This window comes from Ammospiza nelsoni, chromosome Z (assembly GCF_027579445.1).
Source record: "Ammospiza nelsoni isolate bAmmNel1 chromosome Z, bAmmNel1.pri, whole genome shotgun sequence".
NCBI lineage: Eukaryota > Metazoa > Chordata > Aves > Passeriformes > Passerellidae > Ammospiza > Ammospiza nelsoni.
Window position 1 is genome coordinate 68,494,110 of NC_080669.1, and position 24,255 is coordinate 68,518,364.

At 39.6% G+C, this 24,255-nt stretch overlaps 1 protein-coding gene across 1 annotated transcript in view; it reads left to right on the forward strand.

The window, feature by feature from the left end:
* Positions 1-24,255, forward strand: part of ADGRV1 (adhesion G protein-coupled receptor V1) — a 262,471-nt gene that overhangs the window by 162,232 nt on the left and 75,984 nt on the right. The window contains exon 87 of the mRNA XM_059493101.1: positions 23,073-23,189. Coding sequence (XP_059349084.1) covers positions 23,073-23,189 — 117 coding nt within the window. The remainder of the gene's footprint in view (positions 1-23,072; positions 23,190-24,255) is intronic.

Here is a 24,255-nt window from a genome sequence, read left to right on the forward strand (position 1 = left end):
GTGATGAGGTCATTTCAGTTAATAAATTAATAAGTTGCTTTATATACATTTGACCTTCTGGTGTTGATTAATTTAAAATGTGAGGGGTCTGAAGACAGCAGTTGCTATTATTAGTATAGTCAAGCATAGGAATCATTTGAAACACCTGGTGACAGCAAAAACAGCCCTGTGTCTGTGGGGACAAGAAAAATGTTGAAACTAAGTACAGGAGTGAACTCTATAAGGAGACAGGTTTGAGATGTGTGAATGTTTAAGAAAAATATTCTCTGGATTTGGCTGGCATTGCTATAAAAGACAAGGAAAATACCACGTTCCTAGAAATAGAGAGGTTATAGAAAAAGTGCTTTTGTTCCTGTCTTGAAGGTAAATGTAACCACATTGCTTTAGAACTATCAGTTAAGCAGAGAGGGTTTGCTTTCTTACATGTGCTCCCATACACAAAGCTGTTCTGCTCAGCCTGTTTTCATTGTATATGTAATCAAAGTATGCACTTTGCAAAGCTGGTTTTCAGAACTCTGTGTTCTGTCAACTTCTTTTTGCCTGCAGAATTACCACACATGCCTGAGAAATATTCATCATTTTGGGCCTGCTGGACTTTAACAGCTCTAAGTTTTACAGCAACTGACCTGCAGAGGAGCTGCAGTCATCTGAGAGAAGGAATGTAAACTGGGCTAGGCAGCTATCAGCTTACAAATAACTCTTTTTTTAAGAACGTAGATCTGAAGTTCTTTGATTCTGTCATATCAAGTAAAAAGTAGTCTTTGTGCAATGAGTGGCAGGAGAACATCCAGTATTTAAAACAATCCCAGAAAAAATTATTAAGCCATGGGTATTTATCCTTCTCTTGCTGAATGCTGTATGTGAGTTATGATTTGAGAGACATTCTCCAATGCACAGCAGTATACAGTATATATTTTATGAAGTCACAGAATATTTTCTATTCTTGCAGCATTTTTTGTCACTCAACTAGTGGCACATGGATTGGTCTGGATACCAGTTTAGCTATAATTAAAAATACAGTATGATCATTACATATGACAAGCTTTCCTCACCATTGTAGAATGTACAGTAGAAGATATCATACTTGAACCTGAGAATATCTTAGTTTCTTAATCACCTGTAAATATTTTATTGTCAAAAATCAATTTTTGTGCAAGAGGGTTATTTGGAAAATAATTTTAATTGGTTTTGGTTTCTTTTTCTGTCTTCCATTTGACAAAATAGAACAGAAAGTGGTTTGGGAATTGCTGCGGTATTAGGAATAATATTGGTAGGAATAGGCACATCCACTGGGTCAATGCGTGGCTCTGAGGCTGATGTAATTGGAAAAAATTGGGGCTTTTTATCCTGGGATGATCTATTCAACACATTGTCTACTGACATGTGATGGGATACACCTTTATCAGAGAGGAGAAAGAGCATAGCAGGTAGTGGAGCTCATTGGCAGAGCTTTAAACTAGCTTGGAAAGGAAAAATACCAGGCTCAAGCGTGATGACCAGTGGGATCTTTCAATCTGCTCTAGGAGGTGTTGGCTACAGTGTACCACACCTGAAATGTCTCTACAATAATGCACAGAGCATGAGGAACACACAAGAGGGGCTCAAGGTGTTTGCTGTGTCCCAGAGATTTGACATCACCGGCATAAGTGATGGAATGAGTCCTGTGGCTGGAGCGTCCTGTTGGAGAGTTCCAGGCTCTGCAGGAGGGATAGGCAGGGCAGAAGAGGCTGGGGGTGGCACTGTATGTAACAGAAGGGTTAGAATGTATGGAGTTCACAATTGGCAGTGCAGTTGAGAGCCTCTGGGTTAGAACCAAGGGGCAAACAAATGAAGTCAGAGTCTACTATAGACCTCCTGGCCAGGACTGTGCAACCCTGGATGTCTGAACAGACTGGGATGCTGGAAAGCAGAGCCATGGAAAGGGACCTGGGGGTCCTAGTCAATGACAAGTTGAACATGAGTCAGAGCTGAAATGCTAGAAATACCCTTCCCAAGATTGTACCTTGATACAGATACAGGAATGTCTGCGTAGCTTGAAGGACAAAGGGACAAGATGGTGCCAGATCCCTCCCAGGAAGGCAGGAGCTTACAGAGCAGTTCCAGCGGCAGATGAAGACAGCTCTTCCAGGGTCAGCGCCCTCCTCAGCAGGGAACAGCAGGGTGGGCACAGCAGGTGGAGCAGTGGGCTGGACCCATTCGGTGCTTTCTTTCCCCTGCTGGGCACTGCTGACAAGCCACCAGCAACCCAGACCAGAGCAGGACTGCTATCTGCAAGCCCATTTACTTAAAAAAAAGAAAATAATGGTAATGTGTTCTGTATTCTCATTATATATATGGAAACTATTACAAAAACATTATATTCTGTAGAATTCATTAGAAGTTCTGGCCCCTAAATATCAAAATCATGTAGCAGGAAGTACAGAGTAAGTTTTCAGGCCAATTTCATAGTCTTGTGCTCTTATTCCAGAATAAACACTAGTGTATTTTAAATAACTTATTTCTTTTAGACAATTGGAATAACAATAATTTTGGGAATAGCTGATTTTCTCTGCAGTTCTTTTTCACATGTTGGCAGAACCACAGAGCACAGGTTCTAGCTAGATAAGGAGGGTTCTGTGTTTGCGTTTGAAAAAGTGATTCAGTCTGTATCCCTGAACAAAGTCTGTGGCAGGAGGATTCACCTTCTGAATTCTATAAATACTTGAACCATTTCTGGAATTTATTTTTACAACAATATGTGTGCATTAAAAGTTATACTTAATACCTAATTGATGCTATTGCTTTGAGGTAGATACAATTCTAGGATCCTCATCTTTTTGGCATATTTAGTGCATTTGTCTTTGTTTGTCTGTTTTTATCTAAGTTAATACTCAGAGCACTAGTGACCCATTTGTTTAGAGATGAGTCTGTAAAGAACAGATAAACAGTGTCTACCAAGACATTATTTAATGCTATTTAATAATCTATATTAGCTGGCGTGGTCCCAGTGATTTTGTTACACACGTCTGAAAACCCCTGTCTTGAAGTGGCATCACCTTAAATCTTTACTGCTTGTTAAAGCCCATGCAATTTCTAAGTGGCATTGATTATTATGGGTAAAAAATTCAACCTTTCCACTAGCACAACAAAATCTAGAGAGTTTTTTTTTTCTATTTCCGTTAGGTAGGGAAACCTGCTGCTTGGCAGTTTTGAAGCCTTTTGCACAGTGAAAGCAAATAAAGTTTCCTGTATCATAAAAAAAAAAAAAATACAGATCACTGAATTCACAGAATCACAGAATTAGTTAGGTTGGAGAAAAATCCCGAGATCATCAAGTCACTAAGTGCCACATTCAATCTTCTCTTTAACACCTCTAGAGGTGGTGAGTCACCCACCTGTGGAAAAGTTCCTCCTGCTGTCCTACCTGAACTTTTCCTGCTGTAGTTTAAGACTCTCTCCTGTCATCATTACTTGACTGGGTAAACAATTGTTTGATATCATAGGCTAAAAATAATGGTAGAACTAGGTAAATTACCTATTAGCCCTTGTTGAAGAATGCTTTATTTGTAAGTAAATGTTAAGTAGATGTGCCTATGTTTTAAAACTTCTGGCAAAACCTGAGTTGCATCAATTAAACATTCTTTCCTCTCACACCAGACTTAATGTTAGGATAGCTCTTCCAACTAATAGAAGGTGACAGATCCCAAGGTCTTGTAAAGATCTCTTTTTATGTATGTAAACCTCAGGGGTTTTTTTTGAGACTGTAGACGGCATGCACACTAACAACAGAGGTACTGCTGAGAATAATAATCATTTACTATGACCAGCCTTTTGTTAGGAGTTGCATTTTTAGTATTTTGATCTGCATATGCAGCCACTCATTCTGTAAGTGTCTCAGATTACCTCAAATTAGGAGTTTTTGCTTAACCCACTGTCTTTTAACTGAAAAATAAAAGCCCCTCAAAATTATTTCAGAGCTGTATAGAGGAGCTAAGATTTAGGCAGAGTTTTGTTACTGAAGCATTATGAAACTAAAAGGCACTCTTTGTCTGGAATTACACCTTGGTTATTTCTTTTTTAAGAACACAAATAAATAGAATCATAGAATGATTTGAATTAGAAGGAGCTCAAGGTTTATTTTGTTTTCAACCCCACTGTTGTGAGCAGAGACACCCTCCACTAGAGCTGGTTGCATCCGTGTCCTCCAGCATGTGACTACAGCACACAGCTTATCCTTGACAATTGACTAGCCTTGTGGAGGAAGGTAGAATTCCTTTTCTACCATGCTTAAAATACTATCCATGGCTGCATGCTGATTGTATTCTGATCCCAGTTTATGGTGAGTCTGCCCTACTTGCAGGCAAGCAGGTGGAGAGCTGCATGTTTCTGCAGCCAACATCTAGGTCTGTGGAGTAATTTTCTATTTCTCATCTTCAGATGAGAAAAAATTTGTTAGACTACAAAAAATTTACAATAGCTCTGATTGGAAGGGACCTACAATAATCATTGAGTCCCATGGCCTGATCACTTCAAGGACGCATAATTGCTCAAGCATTTTTGTAAGGGTGTTGTCCAAATGCCTCCTAAACACTGACAGGCTTGGAGCATTGACCATGGGACATGGGGCACTGACCATTCCAAACTATTTACACAATGGATCAGAGGTCATCAGATGTTTTTCCCTTGCTGTAATTTTACTTGCCCAACATTACATTTCGTTGGACCTGGATAGAGTCCTAAATTCAGTTTAGAGTTCATAAATGATCATGTCATCAAATTTGTGTGTACTTTTTGCTGGAAAATTATACCTGAACTTCAAGAAAAACCCCATCCAGAAATGTAGGAAGCAAGAAGCCATGTTATTGAAGGCTTTTTTTGATAAACCCCATAAGTGAATATAGATCCAACCTGAGAAACCTCCAAAGTAAATTAAAATGTCAAGGCAGATCTGCTCAGGGTCTTATCTGAGCTTCTAGATAGAAAACAATATCACACAGATCTTACTGTAAAAAATCAAGGTCCATCAGAGGAGCTTGTTTTGGACCTGCCAAATCAGCACATTCGGAGCAGAGCCTTGAGCTCTGTGCGAGTACTTGAACCTGGGAGATTATAGAGAATTTTTTTGATAGTTTTACAAAGAAGACTTTTCAGCTTCTCTTTGCATCATTACATAAAAACTATTATGTTATTGTGAATCTTGTGGCAGGACAGGATGTCTGGCTCTTTTTCTGTAATGAGTAACAAAAACAACATGTATCTTTATTGCAGATCTAAATGAAGGTGATAACAAAAACTTTTTACAGGCCAGTATGCTGGATACATCTTTCTGAATCTGGTTGTAAAACTAAATGGATTAGGACCTTCTAAGAACATGTCAGTCCTTATTTTTCCTAAACATATTATTTGTAAGGAGCAAATGGAGCAGAAGACAAACTGTGTTAGAGGACCTTATGCAGTTGGGTGCTTGTGTCAGGCTTGTTTTGAGGAGGGTGTGAGCTACTCCAGTCTTTCCCCAACAGCTAGCTTCAACTGCATAGCCAGCTGTGAGCTTCTGTGCTCTGCATCATGGTGCCTCACACCCTCCTACCTCTATCCTGCACTCTCAGATTGCTACCTCCTTGCTCAGAGATGCAAAAACAAATAAGTCCATGTGCCTAAAAGTGGGAAGCAAAGAGGGCAGGGATTGAAACCAGCATGAAACCAACTTCCTTGCTGCCCAGCTGGGGGAAAGGAATGACTAAGATATGGTTACTGATGTTTAATCACTACTGAAAATGATTGCCAGATCTGCTGCTTAATAAAGTGTAAACATGTTTACAAAAGCATCGAGGGTCACTGTTGTAAATGTAGTTTCAGCATTCCAAGGTATTTTATTTCAGTTTGCTATTTGGCTTTTCTTACAATGTCATTTTATAGTGATAAGGAATAAACAATATAAGCAAATAAATAATAAACATAAAATAGCTTTAAAATACAATATGTGCACAAATTATAGAGTAAGATTTTGGTGCTGATGTTCATAAGGTACTTATTTTTTAGTATGTATGTTCACTGACTTAACTGAAAACACAAATAAAGCTTTACCCACATATTTTTTTTTTTTTTTTTTTGTGGTGTCAATTATAAAGCACTCCTCTCAAATAAACCACTTAATCATTTAGCATTCATTTAATGTCATTTAGCATTCACATAAATTCACAAAGGAACTTTACCTCCTTATTTAAAAAATATTAATACAAAATAAATATGAAATAAAAAGGTAGTTAGGGAACTTTCACCCAGTTAAATACCATATTTTGCATTTTCTAACTAATATAACTTTTTTCTCTGTGCTCTGATACATGCTGTATGTTGTATTGTTACTTTTTCCAGAAAGAGTGACTTAGAATATTTGCTGGTGGCCATGAATCTCTCTAGTTTTTTGTACATCCCTTGTGGGTATTTTTGTCCTGGCATTTAATATCAGAACACAAAACACAAGAATACTTGGCTCACATCAGTGCTGTCCAGTCCTATGAAGTAGCAACAAAAAGTATGATTCATACATACTATTATTAAGCAGTGTCCCTGTGTTCAAGGGGGGAACCCCTTTCTTTTGCCATATAAAGTAAAATCAAAGCATAAGAGAGCAGTTCAGTGAGGCCATGAGAGTTTAAATGTGTTTATTTTCCTATGTTATTGCTCATTGCAATTAAATCCAACAAAAGGAACAGCAGTTTAAATTATGGTCTTGATACTGTTCCTCTATTGAGATTGGGTTGGTATAATCATAGATAGCATGTGGTTCGGCTCTTTGTTTTCTCTTCTTTTTTAATATAATTCCATATAAAACATCTCTGTAAGGCAGACAATCTCCATGTAGACAATTTAATAAAATTGATAAAAGACAAAAAATTGTTTAATGTAAAAAGAAATTGGATGGCCACTGTTAGGATCCATTTCAGTAAGACATGTAAGAACCCATTTCTGTCTAGAAGAAGAGAAGGTATAAAGCTTTGTGGGTTCATACTGTGAAACAGCATTTTCCATAAATTTCCAAAATGTGGCATAAATATACTGATGTGTTCTTCACAGGCACACTCCAAAATGTTTTAAAAGAGTTGACCAGTTGCTCTATGGGTTTCTCTAGGCGGGAAGGATCTTTTTCTCAGCTGCAGGAGGCAGAGTGCTTCTTTCTGAAATGGGAAAGTAAAATTGTTGTGAGCAGATTTGTCAGACCTTATGCCTGTGCCCTCTTCCAGGGCTAAATGCTTGTTGTTCAGCTGCTTGATGCTTTTATATTTGCTGGGATTAACTTCTCCACAGCTCCTCCCCTAAAGTATTGCAAGACATTCTCTTTCTTTCTTCATGACCCGTCACAGCATGCTGCCTTTTCATCACTTCTTGCAATTGGGAAAGATTATTCTTCTCAGATTTATTCTCCCCTTGTGAAAACATTTTTCAGTTCTTAAAACTATAAATTATGTTTTACTGCTTTATTTATTTTTTACCTTTTGTTTTACTAACCCTCTCAGGGTTTTAACACTTGCAGTATCAGTGCTGAAACTTCCTGTTTTACAACTTTTATGGCTAATTGTGCATAGATTTAGTTATTGGTAAAATATTTTTTTCAGTATTTATTGCATTGTCGGGCTGAAAAATTGGGACAGAACATTTAGACAGCCCTATCCAGAGTTGACTGGAACATGGTAAATCAGTTACCTACGGTTTTTAAAAGACAAACCTTCCGGTCCTTCTCACTGAGTGTTCATTCTCTGGATGGAAATAAATTTTGTCATGTGGTTTGCCACAAAATGCAAGGAAAAACATTTTCTTTATTTTTTTTTTTTTAAGGAATATTCTTTCTTTTGTCACAGTGCTTCAAATTCATTCAAATTCATTGTAGTTCTTTGAACAGTTCTGAAGTGTTGTCACATAAATCACTTATAATCAGTACTTTCAAGGAAGTTCAAACTAGTTTTGAGTCAGCCTCACAGTCTGCATTTCCAGCCTGCAAGTCAACAGCTCACCTATGAATATCTTGCCAGAGAAAATGTCAAAGTCCAGGTAGACAAACAGTCCAGGTGGACTTTACTAAAGTCCAGGTAGACAATATATGCTGCTCTCACTTCATCTACCAGGCCAGTGACTTCATCACAGAAGTTTATCAAGTTGGTCAAGCATGACTTTCCCTCTCTGAAACCATGCTGGCTTCTGGTGATTGTCTCATCCTTAATGTGCCTGCCAATTGTTTGCAGGATTTGCTGCTCCGTCACATTCCCAAGGGTAGAGGTGAGACTGACCAAATTGTAGTTGCCCTGATCCTCCTCCTTGCATTTCTTGACCTTTGCTTTCCTCCAGTCTTTGGGCACTTCCTAATCACCTAGTTGTTGAAAGGTTATCTCAAGTGGTCTTGCAATGACAACAGCCAGCTCAGTCAACACTCACGTGGGCATCCCATCAGGTACCATGGTCCCATGTGCTAAATTATTCCCTGTTCTAATCCTCTTCCACAAAGGGTATATCTTCCTTGCTCCAGCCTTATCCCCTAGTTTCTGGGACATGGCATATCCCTGAAGGCTGGTCTTACTAGAATAGTCTGGGGCAAAGTATTTAGTATTTCCACATTTGTTGCAATGTAAAGATAAAATTAGTTTCCTTGTGTCATGTGCTGTATCCTTATTTTAAAGTCTAATAAATGGTAGCATTTCAGCACTACCATGACAAATTGGAATTACTACTACTTTGTGTTGCACTTATTTATTTTTCATACATAATTCTTACTTCAGTTTTCAGATAACTTACTTCTCCCTTGATTTTTTTATACCTGATTGGTATGGAATTTCTTTAGTCTTCTGGTCTTTCCTTTTTCTCTTTTGTACAATATTAAAATGGCAAATTAGACTCATTGTTTTCTCTGTAAATTTCTGTTATGAGGCCAAGTTAAGGTCTGCTAATTCTGAACTTAGAGTTTAATAAATTCTATAATCATTAGAAAGCTCATTGAATTGGTCACATCATCTATAGTTGGCGTCAGTGAATAAATTTTGTATGTTTGGTTTCGTTGACAATAGTGTTGTCTTCTTGTGTGGAATTTTTATTAAAGTTGGTTGGTTAGTTGGTTGGTAGGTTATCAGCGATGATGAGAGAGATGGGGAGACTGTGAGATGGTCAGAAGAATCCAATCCTATTGTGGACTACATATGTTTGTGGACTATTTTAGGAAGAGTAGTAATGTTTTACTACAATGATTGAGTTAATCATCACATAAACAAACTTACACTTTTTACAACATCTCTTGCTTGCAGAAGTCTTGATGTAATTTTCTTTTCTGGTAAGTCTTGATTTTATCTTCAGCTAGTCTTGATTTAATCCTCGGAGTTCTGTTTGCTCTTCCCAAGGCATCCTGATTACCAAATCTTATATGCCAATAACGTCCAAAGTACTCTCTGTCTTGTGTGCCTCAATATCTCCCCTTGTGTGTCAACCAAAAACACTCCTTTAATGGTCTTATTAATTAATCTCTGCTCACATTGAAGCAAGCAAGGTATCATGATTAATACAATTATTAGCAAAATCATCACATTCATACCTATCCCTCAAAAATCCTTTTGCCAGGGTGCTAAACCCAGCCACTAAATAGGTTATCTAGCTAAGATCCAGATTCTACTCTTAGTTTAAACACACTATCCTTTAGCTGCTGTATAGTTTTATGGATAGATTCCGAGTGATTAGAAATGTTCATGCAACACATTCCATCCAAATCTTCACAGCCATGACGTGCTAAAAGCAAAAAATCTATTGCAGCCCTGTTTTGTAAAGTAGTGTGCCTTACACTGTCAACATCTATTAATAAGTTTGATAAAGCAGAGCTGGTTGCACTCATTTGTTTTGCCAGCCAGCAAGCTACCTTATTTAATTGACTCAAAGCCTTTTTTGCAGCCGGGCCTGGCCAAAGAAAAGAGGCCCAATTCATCTGGATCTCAGTCCACAAAGGCAATTCATCATCACAGTATTCATCAAGTGCATGTAAACTGTGCTTTATTGTGTGGGGATATCTGTGCTGTAAAATTATGGATGCATTAGGTGTTAGCACAGTTAATTGTCCCAAACTAAAGGTACCTCCTTTTATGTGCGAATGGAGAGCAGCCTGGGCCTGATTGCCAAAAACAAAAAACATTCCTGATGGCAGCTATAGGGGGGCATTACAGGATTTAGAAGGGCTACCAGAAGTATAAGTGCACCAAAAGATTTGATTCTTTTACATGGGTTGATAGAGAGAAATCCCAAGCTTTAGACTGATTTCTTCCCGTGTATTTAAAATTAACAAGAAAATCCATTTTCACAGAACTCAGAATCTCTAATTCTTGGGGCTCTAAGGGTGCTTCAGGCAGGTAAGAGGCCCACTGAACCCCTGCATCAACAGTATCTGAACTCTGCACCACGCTGTCATTATTTTTTGGTATTGGCCAGTCACCTAATGGCAAGCCGACTAGACAGATTGAAAGTGGATTTTCTGGGGATACAGTAGCCAAGCATAGGCTATCTTGTTTTGTTACATTAGCCAGAGTTATCCAGACATTTGTTTTGGGTTGGTCAACAGGCCAGGCTGTGCAAATAAAAGCAAGCAGTGCTAATAAGCATAAGCATAGCATCTGATTTAACCACATGTTTTATCCTTAACTATGTGTGGCAGAAACCCCCTTTTTGGACTTTAGTTTCCAAGTATGTCTTTTAGCACATTCCCTTTTTTTTTCTTCCCAAGCGCATTCTGGGACTAGCCAGATATAAGAAACTAATTTGTTTTGTTTGCAAATATGGCTGTTTTCAGATTCCCTCAAAACTTCCCTCCTGAGAATAGGGAGGCAAGGTCTATAGTAGATATTTTTGCCCCTGACGAAGGAGAGGAATGATTAGGAGGGCTCCATCTTATGAGAAGACTAATTAATTACTTTATTATACTATATTATTCTATACTATATTACATTATATTATGTTACATCTAAACTGAATCTGCCAAGCATTTAACTGCACTCCGCTGCACAGCATCTCATGACTGTCAGCCAACAGTCCCAACACACACAGTCCTGGATTCCATTGGTCAGTGAATCAAAACACTCACACCAGAATCCAATTATCAATTCCTTTCAGGTAAACAATCTTCCATGATGCACTCCGCTTGAGAACAACATGGGAGCAGTAAATGAGATAAGAATTGTTTTTTCTTTCTCTGAGGTTCAGAGAACGTGAAACCCAGAAATTCTTGGGAAGAATTCTTGGGAAGAATTGTAATTTGCTTTTCTCTGTGAAGAGAAATGTGGCAACAGAGGTCTGTCTCTTTCCTCTTGGCCTACTACAATTAAAAATTCAATGGTCTTTTACCTTATTTGTAACTCCACATCATAAATGGTTTTGTTGAAAGGACTCTGCGATATCACAGATAGCACACTTTTTACACTGACATAAAACCCAAGGTTCACAGTTTCCTTTGCAGGTGGGACAAAAGATGTTACTCAGGAATTGCAGTCTCAGTGTGGTTCCTCCCTCCCTCCTCTTCTGAGAGCTTGATAGCATCCTGGTCTCCATCAGCTTCTGGTAGAGGTTCCTGGAACAATTTCACATTCCTTGCAGAGATCCAGTGTGGTCCCTTCTTTGTAGAGATACAAGCAAAACCTCTCCCCATGTGATCAAAGGATAAGGTCCAAGGATTTTACCAGATTCTGGGTCACAGATCAGTACTGATGGTTTCTCCTTGCACAAAAGCTATGTGGATGATGCCTAGTCATAGGGGGATTTAAGTCCATTATTGGACAGTTCAAAAAATTAAAAATATATAGGGCTTTCTGTAGTCTTTCAGCAGGTGTGTCTCCAGCTCCTCCTTCTGTTGGGCCAGGAGATGCTTGAGGGAGCCATGGGCTCGCTCTATAATGGACTGCCTGGTGGGTGAGGGGGGTACGCTCATCTTGTGGGTAATTCCCCATAAGGAGAAAAAATTTGCGACTTTATGGGAAATGTATGCGGGCCCAGTATCTCTCCTAATCTGTTTCTAATGTGGCAAAGGCAGCACTGAAATGATGGCAAGCATCCTTTGCTGTTTCTATTATGTGAGCTGAGGCAAACAGATCACCTGAAAGCATATAAATAGAAGTATGCACAAATTTCTAATGGCCAAATTCAGGAAAGTGTGTCACGTCTGTTTGTCAAAATTGTAGGCTCTGTAGACCTCTTAGGTTGACCCCGTGTTCACATTAGGAAGAGAGCAATGCTGACATGACTTGTAGCAAAAATACTAGAAGCTTGTACTGGAGTGAACTCAAAAGTCTAAACTCACAGCGTTTTGGTGAAAAGTGAGTGACTAGCCTGCTCTGTTCTCTTTGGTAAAACATATTGCACCAGTAGGATTAACAAGTCTGCCTGGGCATTGCCTTCTGTAAGAAATCCAGGCAGATTGGAATACAACCTTATATGCATAACAAAGTAAGGAGCAATCCTTTGATTTAAAATAAAAACCAGTAGTTTCAACCAGTAAAAAAGAATCTAATTTTAACTTGTTTTAAGACAGAGGCTTCTGCTTCAGATACAGCTCCTGTGACATAGGCAGCAGTTAGGGTCAGTAATTAGGCTAAAAGGTGAGCTGAATTTCTGAAACACTGACCACAGCAACTAATTCTACAACTTGGGGAGACCATTCAGCAACAGCAATATCAGATTGCCAAGCTCCCATTCCAGAATAACTCCATGGAATCAGTGATTTACAGGTTTTCCAAGAACCATCTGTGAATATTGCCATATCTTGCAAAGAAGTCTCACTTCTCCTTGGCTTTGGGAGCAAATTAAAAGAACAGCTTAACATCTTGTGCTTGTGTGGATGGATATATGTCTGCCTTGGGTAATCTGCTGAAGCTATTTGCAATTTCTCTGATTTCTGTAGCAACCAATCAAAATAGAACATTGTAAGAGATAAAAATGTATAGTCAAAATCCCTTCCAGACAAGGAGGTCATTCTTTGATGAACTTTGACAATAAACATGGCCATAAGTTCATCTTGAATTGAAATAGTCTTGGACATAATATTAGGAAAAAAGACCCATTTGATAGTTACAGAGGTTTTTTCTGAGTCCCACTGAAATATCAAGGCATGTGATTGACTGTCAGGGTTTAAAATGATTAACCATAGAAGTAACTCTGGAGCCTAGCCTAGCGAGCTGATTGCCTTTGTGAGATAGCATCAGTTACTTTTAGAAGCACAACTTGTGCCTTTGTGTTTAAATGTCTAGATGATAAGAGGTCAGGCTCTCCCTTTAAAAGGGCAAACAATGGCTCCAAACCTACATTTGAGATTCCAAGCAAGGGAGGAACACAGTTTATGGTCCCTAGCAATTTTTGTGCATCATGCAGAGTTTTGATTTCTTTTATAATTTGCAAAGGTTGTGCTGAAATAGAGTACATTCCTATGCGACAGCCCAGATATTTCCATGTGGATGTCTTTTGAACCTTTTCAGAGGCAATGATCACCTGCTGATGTAACAGCCTGGCTGACAGCCAGTACTGCTTCTTCCATTCAAATCACAGTTTCTGCAGAAATAAGAATATCGTCCATATAATGATACAATAGAACATCAGGCATATGTTCCCGAATCGGACTTAGGGTCCTTGCAACATACCATTGGCAAATAGCCAACCACTGGCTGTTGCACTTTGGATAATATGCCTTTGGATAATACCACCCAGTGATATCAAATCAGTGGTGCTACATACTAATGCTCAGTACAGAAAAGCTGAATTTTGCTCCATTGTCCAGATGCAGCAGAATATCAAAGAAACAATCTTTTAAATCAATCATTGCCGTGTGCCAGTTTCTGGGGATCATGGAAGGGAAAGGGAAGCCAGTTGGAGGGCTCCCATTTCTTCTATTACTTCATTTATTTTCTGCAAGTCATGCAACAGCCTCCGCCCCCCAGATTGCTTTCTGATCGCAAACACAGGGGAATTCCAAGGACTATTAGATGGGACTATATGTCCTTTTTCCAGGTGTATTAGTTCTTTTAATATGCACAGTTTGTCTAATTACAGGGACCACTGGTTCACCTACAGAGGGTCAGAAGTTTTCCAAGTAAGTTTGGGGGTGCCATGTATCCCAATGACCCCTATATGAAAATATAAAAATTCCCACTGTGTCAACACATCACTCCTCCACAAAACCAGAGAGACTGACAGCACAAATGGTTTAACTGTGCCTATCTGCCCATCACACCTGGTTATTTGCACCTTGTGTTGACTTGGCAATCTTTGACTATTCCCACCCACACCTGAGAGTATCTGAGGCACAGTCGTTAATGGCCAATCACTGGGCCATTGGCTTTTTGAGATATCAGTCACATGTGCACTAGTATCAACCAATTCTGTTAAAATGATGTCCCTGTCTTTCAGAGTCACTTTGCACTGGTATGTGGGACACTGAGATGTGATACATTGTGTCCAAAAAATTTGTGGGACCCCTATGGAACCAACCCCTCCCTTCCCTCTATTCAGCTACCGGGGGTGCAGATAGGGGTGCTGCGGGGAAAAGTATGAGTAGGGCTACATTGCTCCTGGCCGGGACTGCACAGGGCAGGTGGGGGCTCCAAGCCATGATCTGTATTACCCTGGCTGAGTCAGAGTCAATAGCCCCAGGGAGAACAACCAATTCTGTTATTGAAGGGGATGATTGGCCCAAAAGCAAAGCATGCATATGCTGTCCTGGTGGTCCAAAAACTCCTGTGGGAAGCAAATTACCAGATTAATCAAGCACCATTACTGTGTTGGAGGTTGCCAGGTCCGTTCCTGCACTGCCTCTGGTGGCTGGTTGTAGCTCAATGACCAGGGTCCGGCAGGTGGGGCAGGGCCGGGTGGAATTTGACAGGTGCTCCTGATTGCTGCATTGGCTGTGGGATTTGTGTCATTGCATCGTGCTGCTCCACGCTCCAAGATGAGTTTCCTTGTAAAGGCTGGCCATTCTGGTGAAACTTTGAGCGGCATAGACTAGCGAAATGAGGGCCTTTCTGACAGCAAAGGTATAATACCTGGGGCTTTGGGGTTTTGCACTTTTTGGTAGTCTCTTGTAATGCATCCAGATTCCCCACAGCCAAAACAAACCAGCTGCTTTCCAGAGGTTAATTTCAGGGCAGCAAAAGCATCCGCTATGTCCTGCCCCACGGCTTGATATGTGATTGCTGCGCTGTGTTGTTGTGTCCCCAAGCGGTTGCATGTTTGTATCATTTGGAGTAAAGTGTGTTCAGTTTCAGGGGGCAGAGATTTCAAAAAGTGTTTATAGTCCCCATTAGCATTTTCTATGGCAAATTTGAGGAGTATAATTTCCCTTGCTTGACAATTATTCATTTGTCTCTCCAGTGTTTGTTTTAATCTGTCCACAAACTGCATATAGGACTCTTGTGGACCTTGTTTGATATTTATGAAGGACTGTTGTGGGGTTTTGGCATCAGGAACCTTAAGAAATGCCAAACAAGATGTGTCTGTGACACCCACTAGGGCTTCTCTCAGTAAGGCAGCTTGGACATTAGGATTGGTATGCACCCCTTCCCCCATAAGGTGATAATAGTTAAGCCAGCAAGGGCTTGGTTTGCATACCCTGCGTATGTTATAATTAAATTCTCCAGTCTTTTTTTCCATTGTGCCATAAATATTGCATATTGTGGCAGTGTGAGCAAAAGATTTGCCAAAAACTTATCATGAGGAGTCATGAGGTGAGTAGTAAAAGTTGCTCTTCATAAATTACTTAAGCAAGGGGACCTCAGTCCATATTCTGCTGTGGTACGGTGCAGTTTCTTAATTTTTGAGTGACCTAGGGGGTCCCATTGTGGATTTCCCCACTTTGGGCCAAGTTGCACAGGGGCCAAAAAGATTTCTGCTGCAGTGTCAAAGTCCCTGTCTTTAAGGGCTTTCTTTTTTATCTGTAACCAATTATTATGTATATCCAAAGGGAATAAGACCGGATCTTTTCCAAGGCTGGGCTCAAAAGGATCAGGCTGCCCTACACTGCTGGAGTCAGTGTTTGCTGCATAAGGGATTGCTGGTGGTGTGATGGTGAGACTGGAGGTGGCAACCAGGCTCTATCCGTGGCACTCAGCATGGAGGGCATGAGGATGCGAGATGGGGAGAGGGACCTGGGCAGATTTAAATCTGGCATGGTTGCGGGGACCATCTCAGCAGTGCCCTTACAGGCTTCCTCCCTCCCTCCTTTTTAATCACTTCCATGCTTGGCCTCCAAGGAGGAAGCATTTGTAGCTCTGCCTCATGGCCACACAGTGTAGCCAGGACGTAGAGCTTTACACTGACCTTGTCCCAGAAGCAGGGAGCAAATATAGAAGAAGGGGTGGCATTGGGGAGCATGTGTGACACCCATAGTAAAAATGACTTGAGGTTGTGCTTTGGGATGGGGGATCTATGCTTGCCCAAAAGGGCAAGCATGGTTTCATGTCATGTTGCAGCAGGCAGGGGGTTATGGGCCCAAACATGGACCTCTCACCATCACAATCATTTCAGGGGCTTGCCGACTGCTGCCAGTCAGGCCAGTAATTTTCCTCACATAGAGGTACCAGTTATTGGCAATGATGGGAGAGATGAAGAGACTCTGAGGTGGTCAGAAGAATCCAATCCTATTGTGGACTACATATGTTTGTGGGCTGTATTAGGAAGAGCAGTAATGTTTTACTACTATGATTGAGTTAATCATCATATAAACAAACTTACACTTTTTACAACATCTCTTGCTTGCAGAAGTCGATGTAATTTTCTTTTCCAGTAAGTTCTGTTTGCTCTTGCCAAGGCATCCTGATTACCAAATCTTTTATGCCAATAACATCCAAACTCTCTGTCTTATGAGCCCAGTAGTAGGTGGGTGGGGTTTCTTTTATATAGATGAAAAGAGAATAATGTAAAATTTCTGGTAAAAATTTGCAGTGAGGCAGGAAAAGTAAATACATTAGATGTGACTCCAAACAGAAAAAAGTTCAATCTTCACATCGTCAGTGAAGATAGTGATGTTAAAGGTCACCACTGAGATAAAGACAAGATAGTAGAGTTGGTAGCATGGAGTGAAGGTTGTGGACACCAAGAGAGAAGGAACATTCAAAGGATAGGTGTGTTCAAAGTTTGAAACAGAAAAGCTCCCAGTCCTAACTTTGACAACACTTGTAGAATGTCTTGCAGGTCTCACAGCAAGTGCTTTTAAAAAATCTTGTGTTTCCGAGTGCCATTATCTGACTGGAAAATAATATATTAAGAGTAATATATAATACAAAACAATTAATATTGGCAACTGGAGGCCCATTAATACAGTATCAGAAGCATCTAAGAGTTAAAAAAAATTCTGTCGACAGTAGTGATAAATAAAGGAGGGAATGCTCACATGTACTTGTACTTAGATCATACCAAACTAGTCTGATAGTTTTCTTTGACAAGAATGTGTCACAAGAATAAGTAAAATAGTAATGGAGGAGGATTAGTCTAGGAACTCAGATCTGAGAAGACACAGGCTAAGGGGAAAAGACAACAATGAGAGAGTGACAAATAGAGGTGTTGTACTGGTTCTAAAGCCCAGGTTTATGGGACAGAAAATAACACGCCCAGGCAAAATGCACCAATGGTGGGAAAGTAGAGAAGCGCTGACACTAAGGGGTAGTGGGGTAGCATATATAAAGCTGTGAATAATTTTGAAAACTGAAGAATGAAATAAAGGAATATTTTCCAGAACAAGTTGAACTGTCATAACTTGTAGGCTAGCAGCAAAATTCTGCACCAAGAAGTAATTCATTTAAAATGGGAAGGAAAGCTGGGTGTACCACTGATGATCACTGGATGATGATCACTGAGTGATGATCACTGAGGGATTACCATTTATCTGCCTAAAAAGACAGCTGCATCATGGGCTGCATCCAAAGCAGTGCATCCAGCAGGCTGAGGGACAGTATTTGGCCCCTCTGCTCTGCTCTCATGAGACCCCAATCAGGTCTGAGGTTTCCATCCCAGAAGGGGCATGGACCTCTTGGAGCAAGTCTAGTAGAGGAGAGATGTTCAGATACAGCCTACCACTTGGAAACAGCAGTAGAAAAATATTCTTCATACACGTTTTGGTTTGAAAAGACAGGTGTCTGCTAAGGAAGGCAGTAGCCTCTCTTGAAATGGAAAATGTCAACCCCTTCCCTCCGGATTATCATAACTTTGAAATTAAGAGGCCTCTCAGGCAAAGATATGGGAGTAGTCATAACAGTTCTTTATTAGGAAAAATAAAAATAAAAATGCAGCTATACAAAACTGACAGAGTGAAATTACAACCTGACACCCTGTGGATCAGGGTGTTGGTAGCAGTCCAATTAAATGGTGGCTGCAGTCCTCCTGAAGTGACAGATTTTCTTCTGACTGTTGGAGCAGTGATGCTGTAGAAGGGTGTAGTTTTCCTCTGAAGGTCCAGTGGTGGTGTAGATGGGCTTGGTCTTCCTCTGGGAATATATAATTTTGTAAATCATCTAATGTTACTTATTTATAGTTTGGTGTGATGACTTAGATGGAATCACCTGGTAATAATTTTCTTCAAATAATTGGTAGATAATTATTTTAAAGTTTAAAAAGAATTGCAGTGTCCTTTGATTAGCTGAGTAAATGACTATCAGATGGGGACCGTGTCAAAGAGCTTTTTGGAAGTGCATTTATTTATCTTATTTTTTAACTTTTTTTTTTTTTTTTCACTGCCAAGGGGAACATTTTGAATTATATGCTACCACCATAATTTTCAGTGTGGTATGGAACCATCACAGTCAAATTACTAAAAGTATCAGCCTGCTACTTGAGTTATTTAAGGGATTATCAATTAAATAATTTTGGGTCAAGACTGATTTGGAGGTTTTCAGTGCTGGCCGAACGCCAGTGCACTCACTAGAATATGCTTACTTATTTTTTTGCTGTGAGATTGAATTAGGAGTAAGGCAAAGCAGGCTCAAAATTTTAAAAGAATATGAAGAAAGCTTTATTAACAGTGACTAAAAGAAAGAATACTAAGAATCAGAATAAGACCTTTAGAACACTTTTCCTCCCCCCTACAACTTTTTCTTTCTCACTAACAATGTACAAAAACAATTCAGTCAGTTTATCACTTCTAGAATAGTCTTTCTTCAGTTAACTTAGGGAGAAAAGTCCCTCTTGTTAATTTATGGAGACTGCTCCACAAGAAAATAGTTCTCTCGGGGTTTCTAATTTTCATGAATAGCAGCCACCCAGAAAATCTGCAATCGTGAAGTTCCTCCCATTTTTCACGTTTTTCCTACAGCTTTGTTTATGGGCCTTGTCAAGTTATGAAGTACTGTTTTAAGGATGAGCTCTTCATAAGCAAAGGTTCTCTTTAACTATCTCTGAGATCATCTTCATCTCTGTAAACAGAGATCTTCTTCTCACCCTGGAGGTTTTCATCATTCTTCTCTCTTTCTGTTCAAACTTCTCAAATTCACAGCTATTTCAACAATGCTTGCTTCGGCATGGGTTTGAACAATCTATCTCCCCATATTTCTTCAGCGAGTTACAGGGAAAAAAGACTGATGTGTCAATTACATTTTTCTCCATAGCTTTACAAAAGGATTTCAGCCCTAAGATCAAGGCATCTCCTCATTTCTCCCATCTGGGACTTGACTTCCTCTTCACTGACCTTGATGTCTTCATGTTGTTGTTCTACATGCCCGCACTTCATCCTTTTCCCTCACTCGGGGGAGGATTGAAGTTAATATCCCACCTGGGGGCTGCAGATGGTCACCTGGCCCTGGCCGGGCCCGACAGCTTTCGGCCGGAGCTGCAGCTGGGCTGGGAGGGCGGCTAGGATCCTAGCAGCCAGGCCAGAGCTCAGCAGCAGCACACCAGGGCTGATGGCTTCTCCTCTTCCTGCCCAGTGGTTGCGGGTGAACCCCAACAGCGGCAGAATCTTGGCCAGGCTGGCCTGGCCCTGGCTGCTCTGGGGGCCTGGAGGATCCCAGCTCAGCAGCAAGATGTTTGGAGCCGGCCTCAGCCACACGGCCTGCCCCCGGCCTGCCTGACAGCCGATGGCGCCCAGGAAGGGTGAACCCCTGAGACAGGGGCCAGGCCAGCCTTGTCACCTGCCTCCAGACTGGAAGGGAAAGAGATGCCTCTGGGCTTTTTTCATCTTTAACATGTATCTTCACAGAGGCATGTACAGTTTTCTTAGTGGTTTAACAGATTGCCAATTCTTGAAATTAATTACTGATTGATCTTTTTGTCAGACACGGGGGAGACTGCTAGCAGCTTCTCTTAGAAAGTCACTTCCATGAATGCCTCCACTATAAAAGCACCACAACTAATCACCTTGACAAGAATGAGGAAGAAGCATTATGTTATCATTTCATCATAGAACTAAATGTCAATATATAAAGATTGAAAAGGGCTATTTAAACTGTAAGTTCTCTGTAAAAAGAGCTCTGGACAGTTGGTGCTATAATGAGCATATATTTTAAAGATTCAGGAGTGTATAATTTGTCCCAATAGATGGCACATATTTTTGTTATTAAAGTAATATGTTCCTTGTTATAAAATGTTGCAGCCTACAGTTAATAACTAAGTGAGGTACAGAAGACATGGGGCAATTAGTCCAAGGAACGCATTATTGGGAAGGCATATTATTGGTTTGCGGGGTTTTTTGTGTTATAAACCAACTCTTATTTGTAGCTTCCAACCAAGATACAAGATAACAAGATATGAAAACTTTATATTTCACCTTTTTTTTTTTCCTAAAATACTCTAAGGCCACTAAATTCAGTGAATTCTTAGCTGAGTGATTACCCCAACAAGCAGCTGTCTTGTTCCTTTAAGAAAAGTCAGTTTCTGTCAAAGATATGCATTTTTAGCACATATTTGGACTCTTTGCATTGTTTTAATTGGAAAACTGTTGATATAGTGATACACTCCTCTTTTTAAATATGCAAAACCTTATTTTTCTTGAATAACAGGAGAGTGTTAGGAATTATAGCTTCTTGGTTATAAATGCAAAATGCTTTCAAGCCAACATTCAGTCCAAAAGGGGTTAAAAGTAATATTTCCAGAACTCCATCAGTCTGCTTTTGTGTTTGCATCCCCTATTTGACTCTAGCCTGGAGTTTGTCCTTGACATATACACAAGCCTTCAGAGAGCAAAAGGTTATAAAGCCTTTCCACCCTTTGTTGTCCGATGCTTGTTATCAGTAGAAGCATTTGCTCAAGTCTTAGACAAATTACTACTGGTAGTGTTTGAGAGAGCTGGTGCTGTGGAGTTGTTTCCACAAGCACTTCTTGTTTATCCCTCATGGGTGACAGCTATTGTAGACATATTTCAATTGTGTGTAACCCACTCCAGATGATGGGATTTCTTTCAGCAGTGTCAGAATTTGGCAAAGACCAGTCATTATTAATCTGTGGGTTAACCTTTTAATAACTGAATGGTTATATGGTCATGATCAGATGCCAGTTCTCAGCAGAAGCTGATAAATACCACATAAAATATTGAATGTGCATTTTTTTTCTTTAGATTTTGAAATGCTTTTCATAATTATTTTTAGTCTACTTGTTCCCCAGTTGCTCATTGTTATTCTTCATGATGAGGTAACATTATACTGTCTTTATAAGGGTACTTTTATGATAAAGAGACATGTAAGGGTTAATCAGTACCATATGAGTATTTTGTTGCAAATACAGTGTCCACATGTATCCAAATCACTTAATTTGCTTTAACTTTCTTACCTATCCCATCTCTCGATTTTATGTACATCAAATCTGTCTCCATAGCCCATTACTTTCTGTTACTAACAAGCCAATGGGCTGTTGGTGAAAAAAGTAGTACTTTTGTCAGGCAAAGAGAAAATGATCAGCACAGTGGATGAGTAGAACCTTTCTTTATGTGAACACTTTAAGTGTTTTATGAATTTTGCTTGTAGCGCCATTTCTTCTGTAAAGAAATTTACAGAAGACAGAGCTTAATGTTTCTGAGTTGTGTTTTAATTTAAAATGCTCTGTTGAAATTGTCTAGCTACATTCACTGCAGTCAGAGTTGGAGTACCTTTGTTCCTTACACAATGCATTGACTACTTGTCCAGCCAACATATAGTCCTTTGATATTTGGCATATTTGTGGAAAAACCCCAAACTGTAACTGCCTTGCGTATGTGAAAACCTGGTATGGTATTAGACAAAGGAATAGTTGCTTCCTGCCTTTTGTCCAGTATTGCTATCTTAGGGGCTGAGGCATAATATTCCTACAAGTCTGATGGCCTGAAGACAGTAAATGCCTTGAATTTGTTTGTTTACTTGATAAAATATCTGGATTTATTCAAATCATAAGATAACATCTCTCTTAGTCTTATACAGGCAAATCTGCACCCCAATTGCAAAACCTGTGTTTAATGTTGCATGGGAACAATTTTAAACAATAAATATTTAGTCTCTCTGTAGTCTGGTCATATAAGGGTGCGGTGTGTGGAGAGGGCACTGCCTGAACATTCTCACACCATTTAAGGAGTTACACATGCACCACCTGAGACTGCCACTGCTGGGAGCTGGGTCCCTTCACAGCAGGCAGATGGCCCCAGGGTGCCTCTCCTGACTCTTTACCACACACACCCTCTCTCTCAGGTGTGCTTCCTCATTCTTCAAGCTTGACCCTTGGTTTCTCATAGCAGAGTGTCAGGTGTCAGATTTCCAAAAAAAAGTAATTTAAGAGTGGTACAGTACCTGTTATCTGGCAGAGCATGGGAAATTAAAAAGCCCTAGACTTCGGATAAACATTATCTAGCAACAACAAAAACATCCGTGCAGTATCAATATTCTTTTCCATTACAGCCAAAAATATATCTAGATGTAACATCACAGCTTGTCTACTAAGGCTTCAGCAAATCCAACTGCTTTAGGGGTTGACAGTGTTTAAGCATAACTGCTTTGGGTGAATATTAAGTGTCCAAGATATCTTTCCTGAGTCTCTGAAATAGTAATTTAGTGTATGTTTTACTTCCAAACTTTTTTTCCTCTTATTGTTAATATTAACTTATTTCTGTTTAATTCCAATATGTACATTTTCTTTTTTTCCCCCATCAGGTTTCATTTCTGGCGTCTGCTTACATGAGCCAGCATATCTCAGAGGAAAGCTGCTTTGCCCTTGCATCTGTTACCCATTACCTTTACCTCTGCCAGTTCAGCTGGATGCTTATTCAGGTTGGTTTCTTAGTCCTTTTTATCATTTCCCCAAAACACCTGTAAAAGTAACTGATAGATGGACTGTATTTCTATTATATTTTAGTGCATACATATACATATCTGTATATTTATATATAAGACAGGTATAGAGCACTGAAATCCAATGCTACCAGAAGGCCAAAATTTCAGATGACTTTTAGTAAATCTGCAGTGACACAATTCCAAGGGTAAATATACAAACACTATAATGACTTTTCGCACTAATTTCCCTTACAACTATTTGTTCTTAGAACAATGAAGAATTGTCTCGAAGCAAGGAAGAATTTTTTTCTTAACAGTTTTTCTAAATGTCCCTTATTTGGTCTTTTGAAGCAGTCTCTTACAAGTGAAGTTTAAATGTAAACTGCATTGTAATTTGTTGAGTCAGGGGCATTTTAGTCATTAAACTTGTATAAAATGACAAACATACCTTTACAAGTTTGCATTAAAATACAGAATATGTGTATTCATAATTATTGCCAGAATTTTTATAAAATCATAGAATCATTTAGGAGAAGCTTTCTAGGATCATTAAGTCTAACTGTTAACTCAGTACTGCCAAGTCCACAACTAAACCATGTCCCCCACATTTTTTTGTCTATGCTGACCACCCCCAGCTCCTCCAGCCACTCCTCATCAGTCTACTACTCCAGACTACTCACAGCTGTGTTGCTCATTTGATATATTATAGAACAGTAAATGGTGGAAAAAACAACTGAACTAACATGGAACTCCATGAGCAATCAAATTGTGGAAAATTACTAATTGAAAGTTAGTCAAAGCAAAAAGCTGTGGGGTTATTAGAAAAAAATGCATTATTATGCCCTCCTTTAGAAATGTATATTTAGCACCAGTATTTGAGTTGATTTATTTTTCTGTTATTTCAAGAGGATTTGTCCCAAGCACATTTATTACAGCATACAGCTTTATATATACAGCTCCATATCTTGCCATACAAATTCTCCAATATGCAGGCTGTCAGACCAAACCAAGAATTGCAAATTAGACTGCATCTAATGAAACTTCCTCTCCCAGTAATATTCAT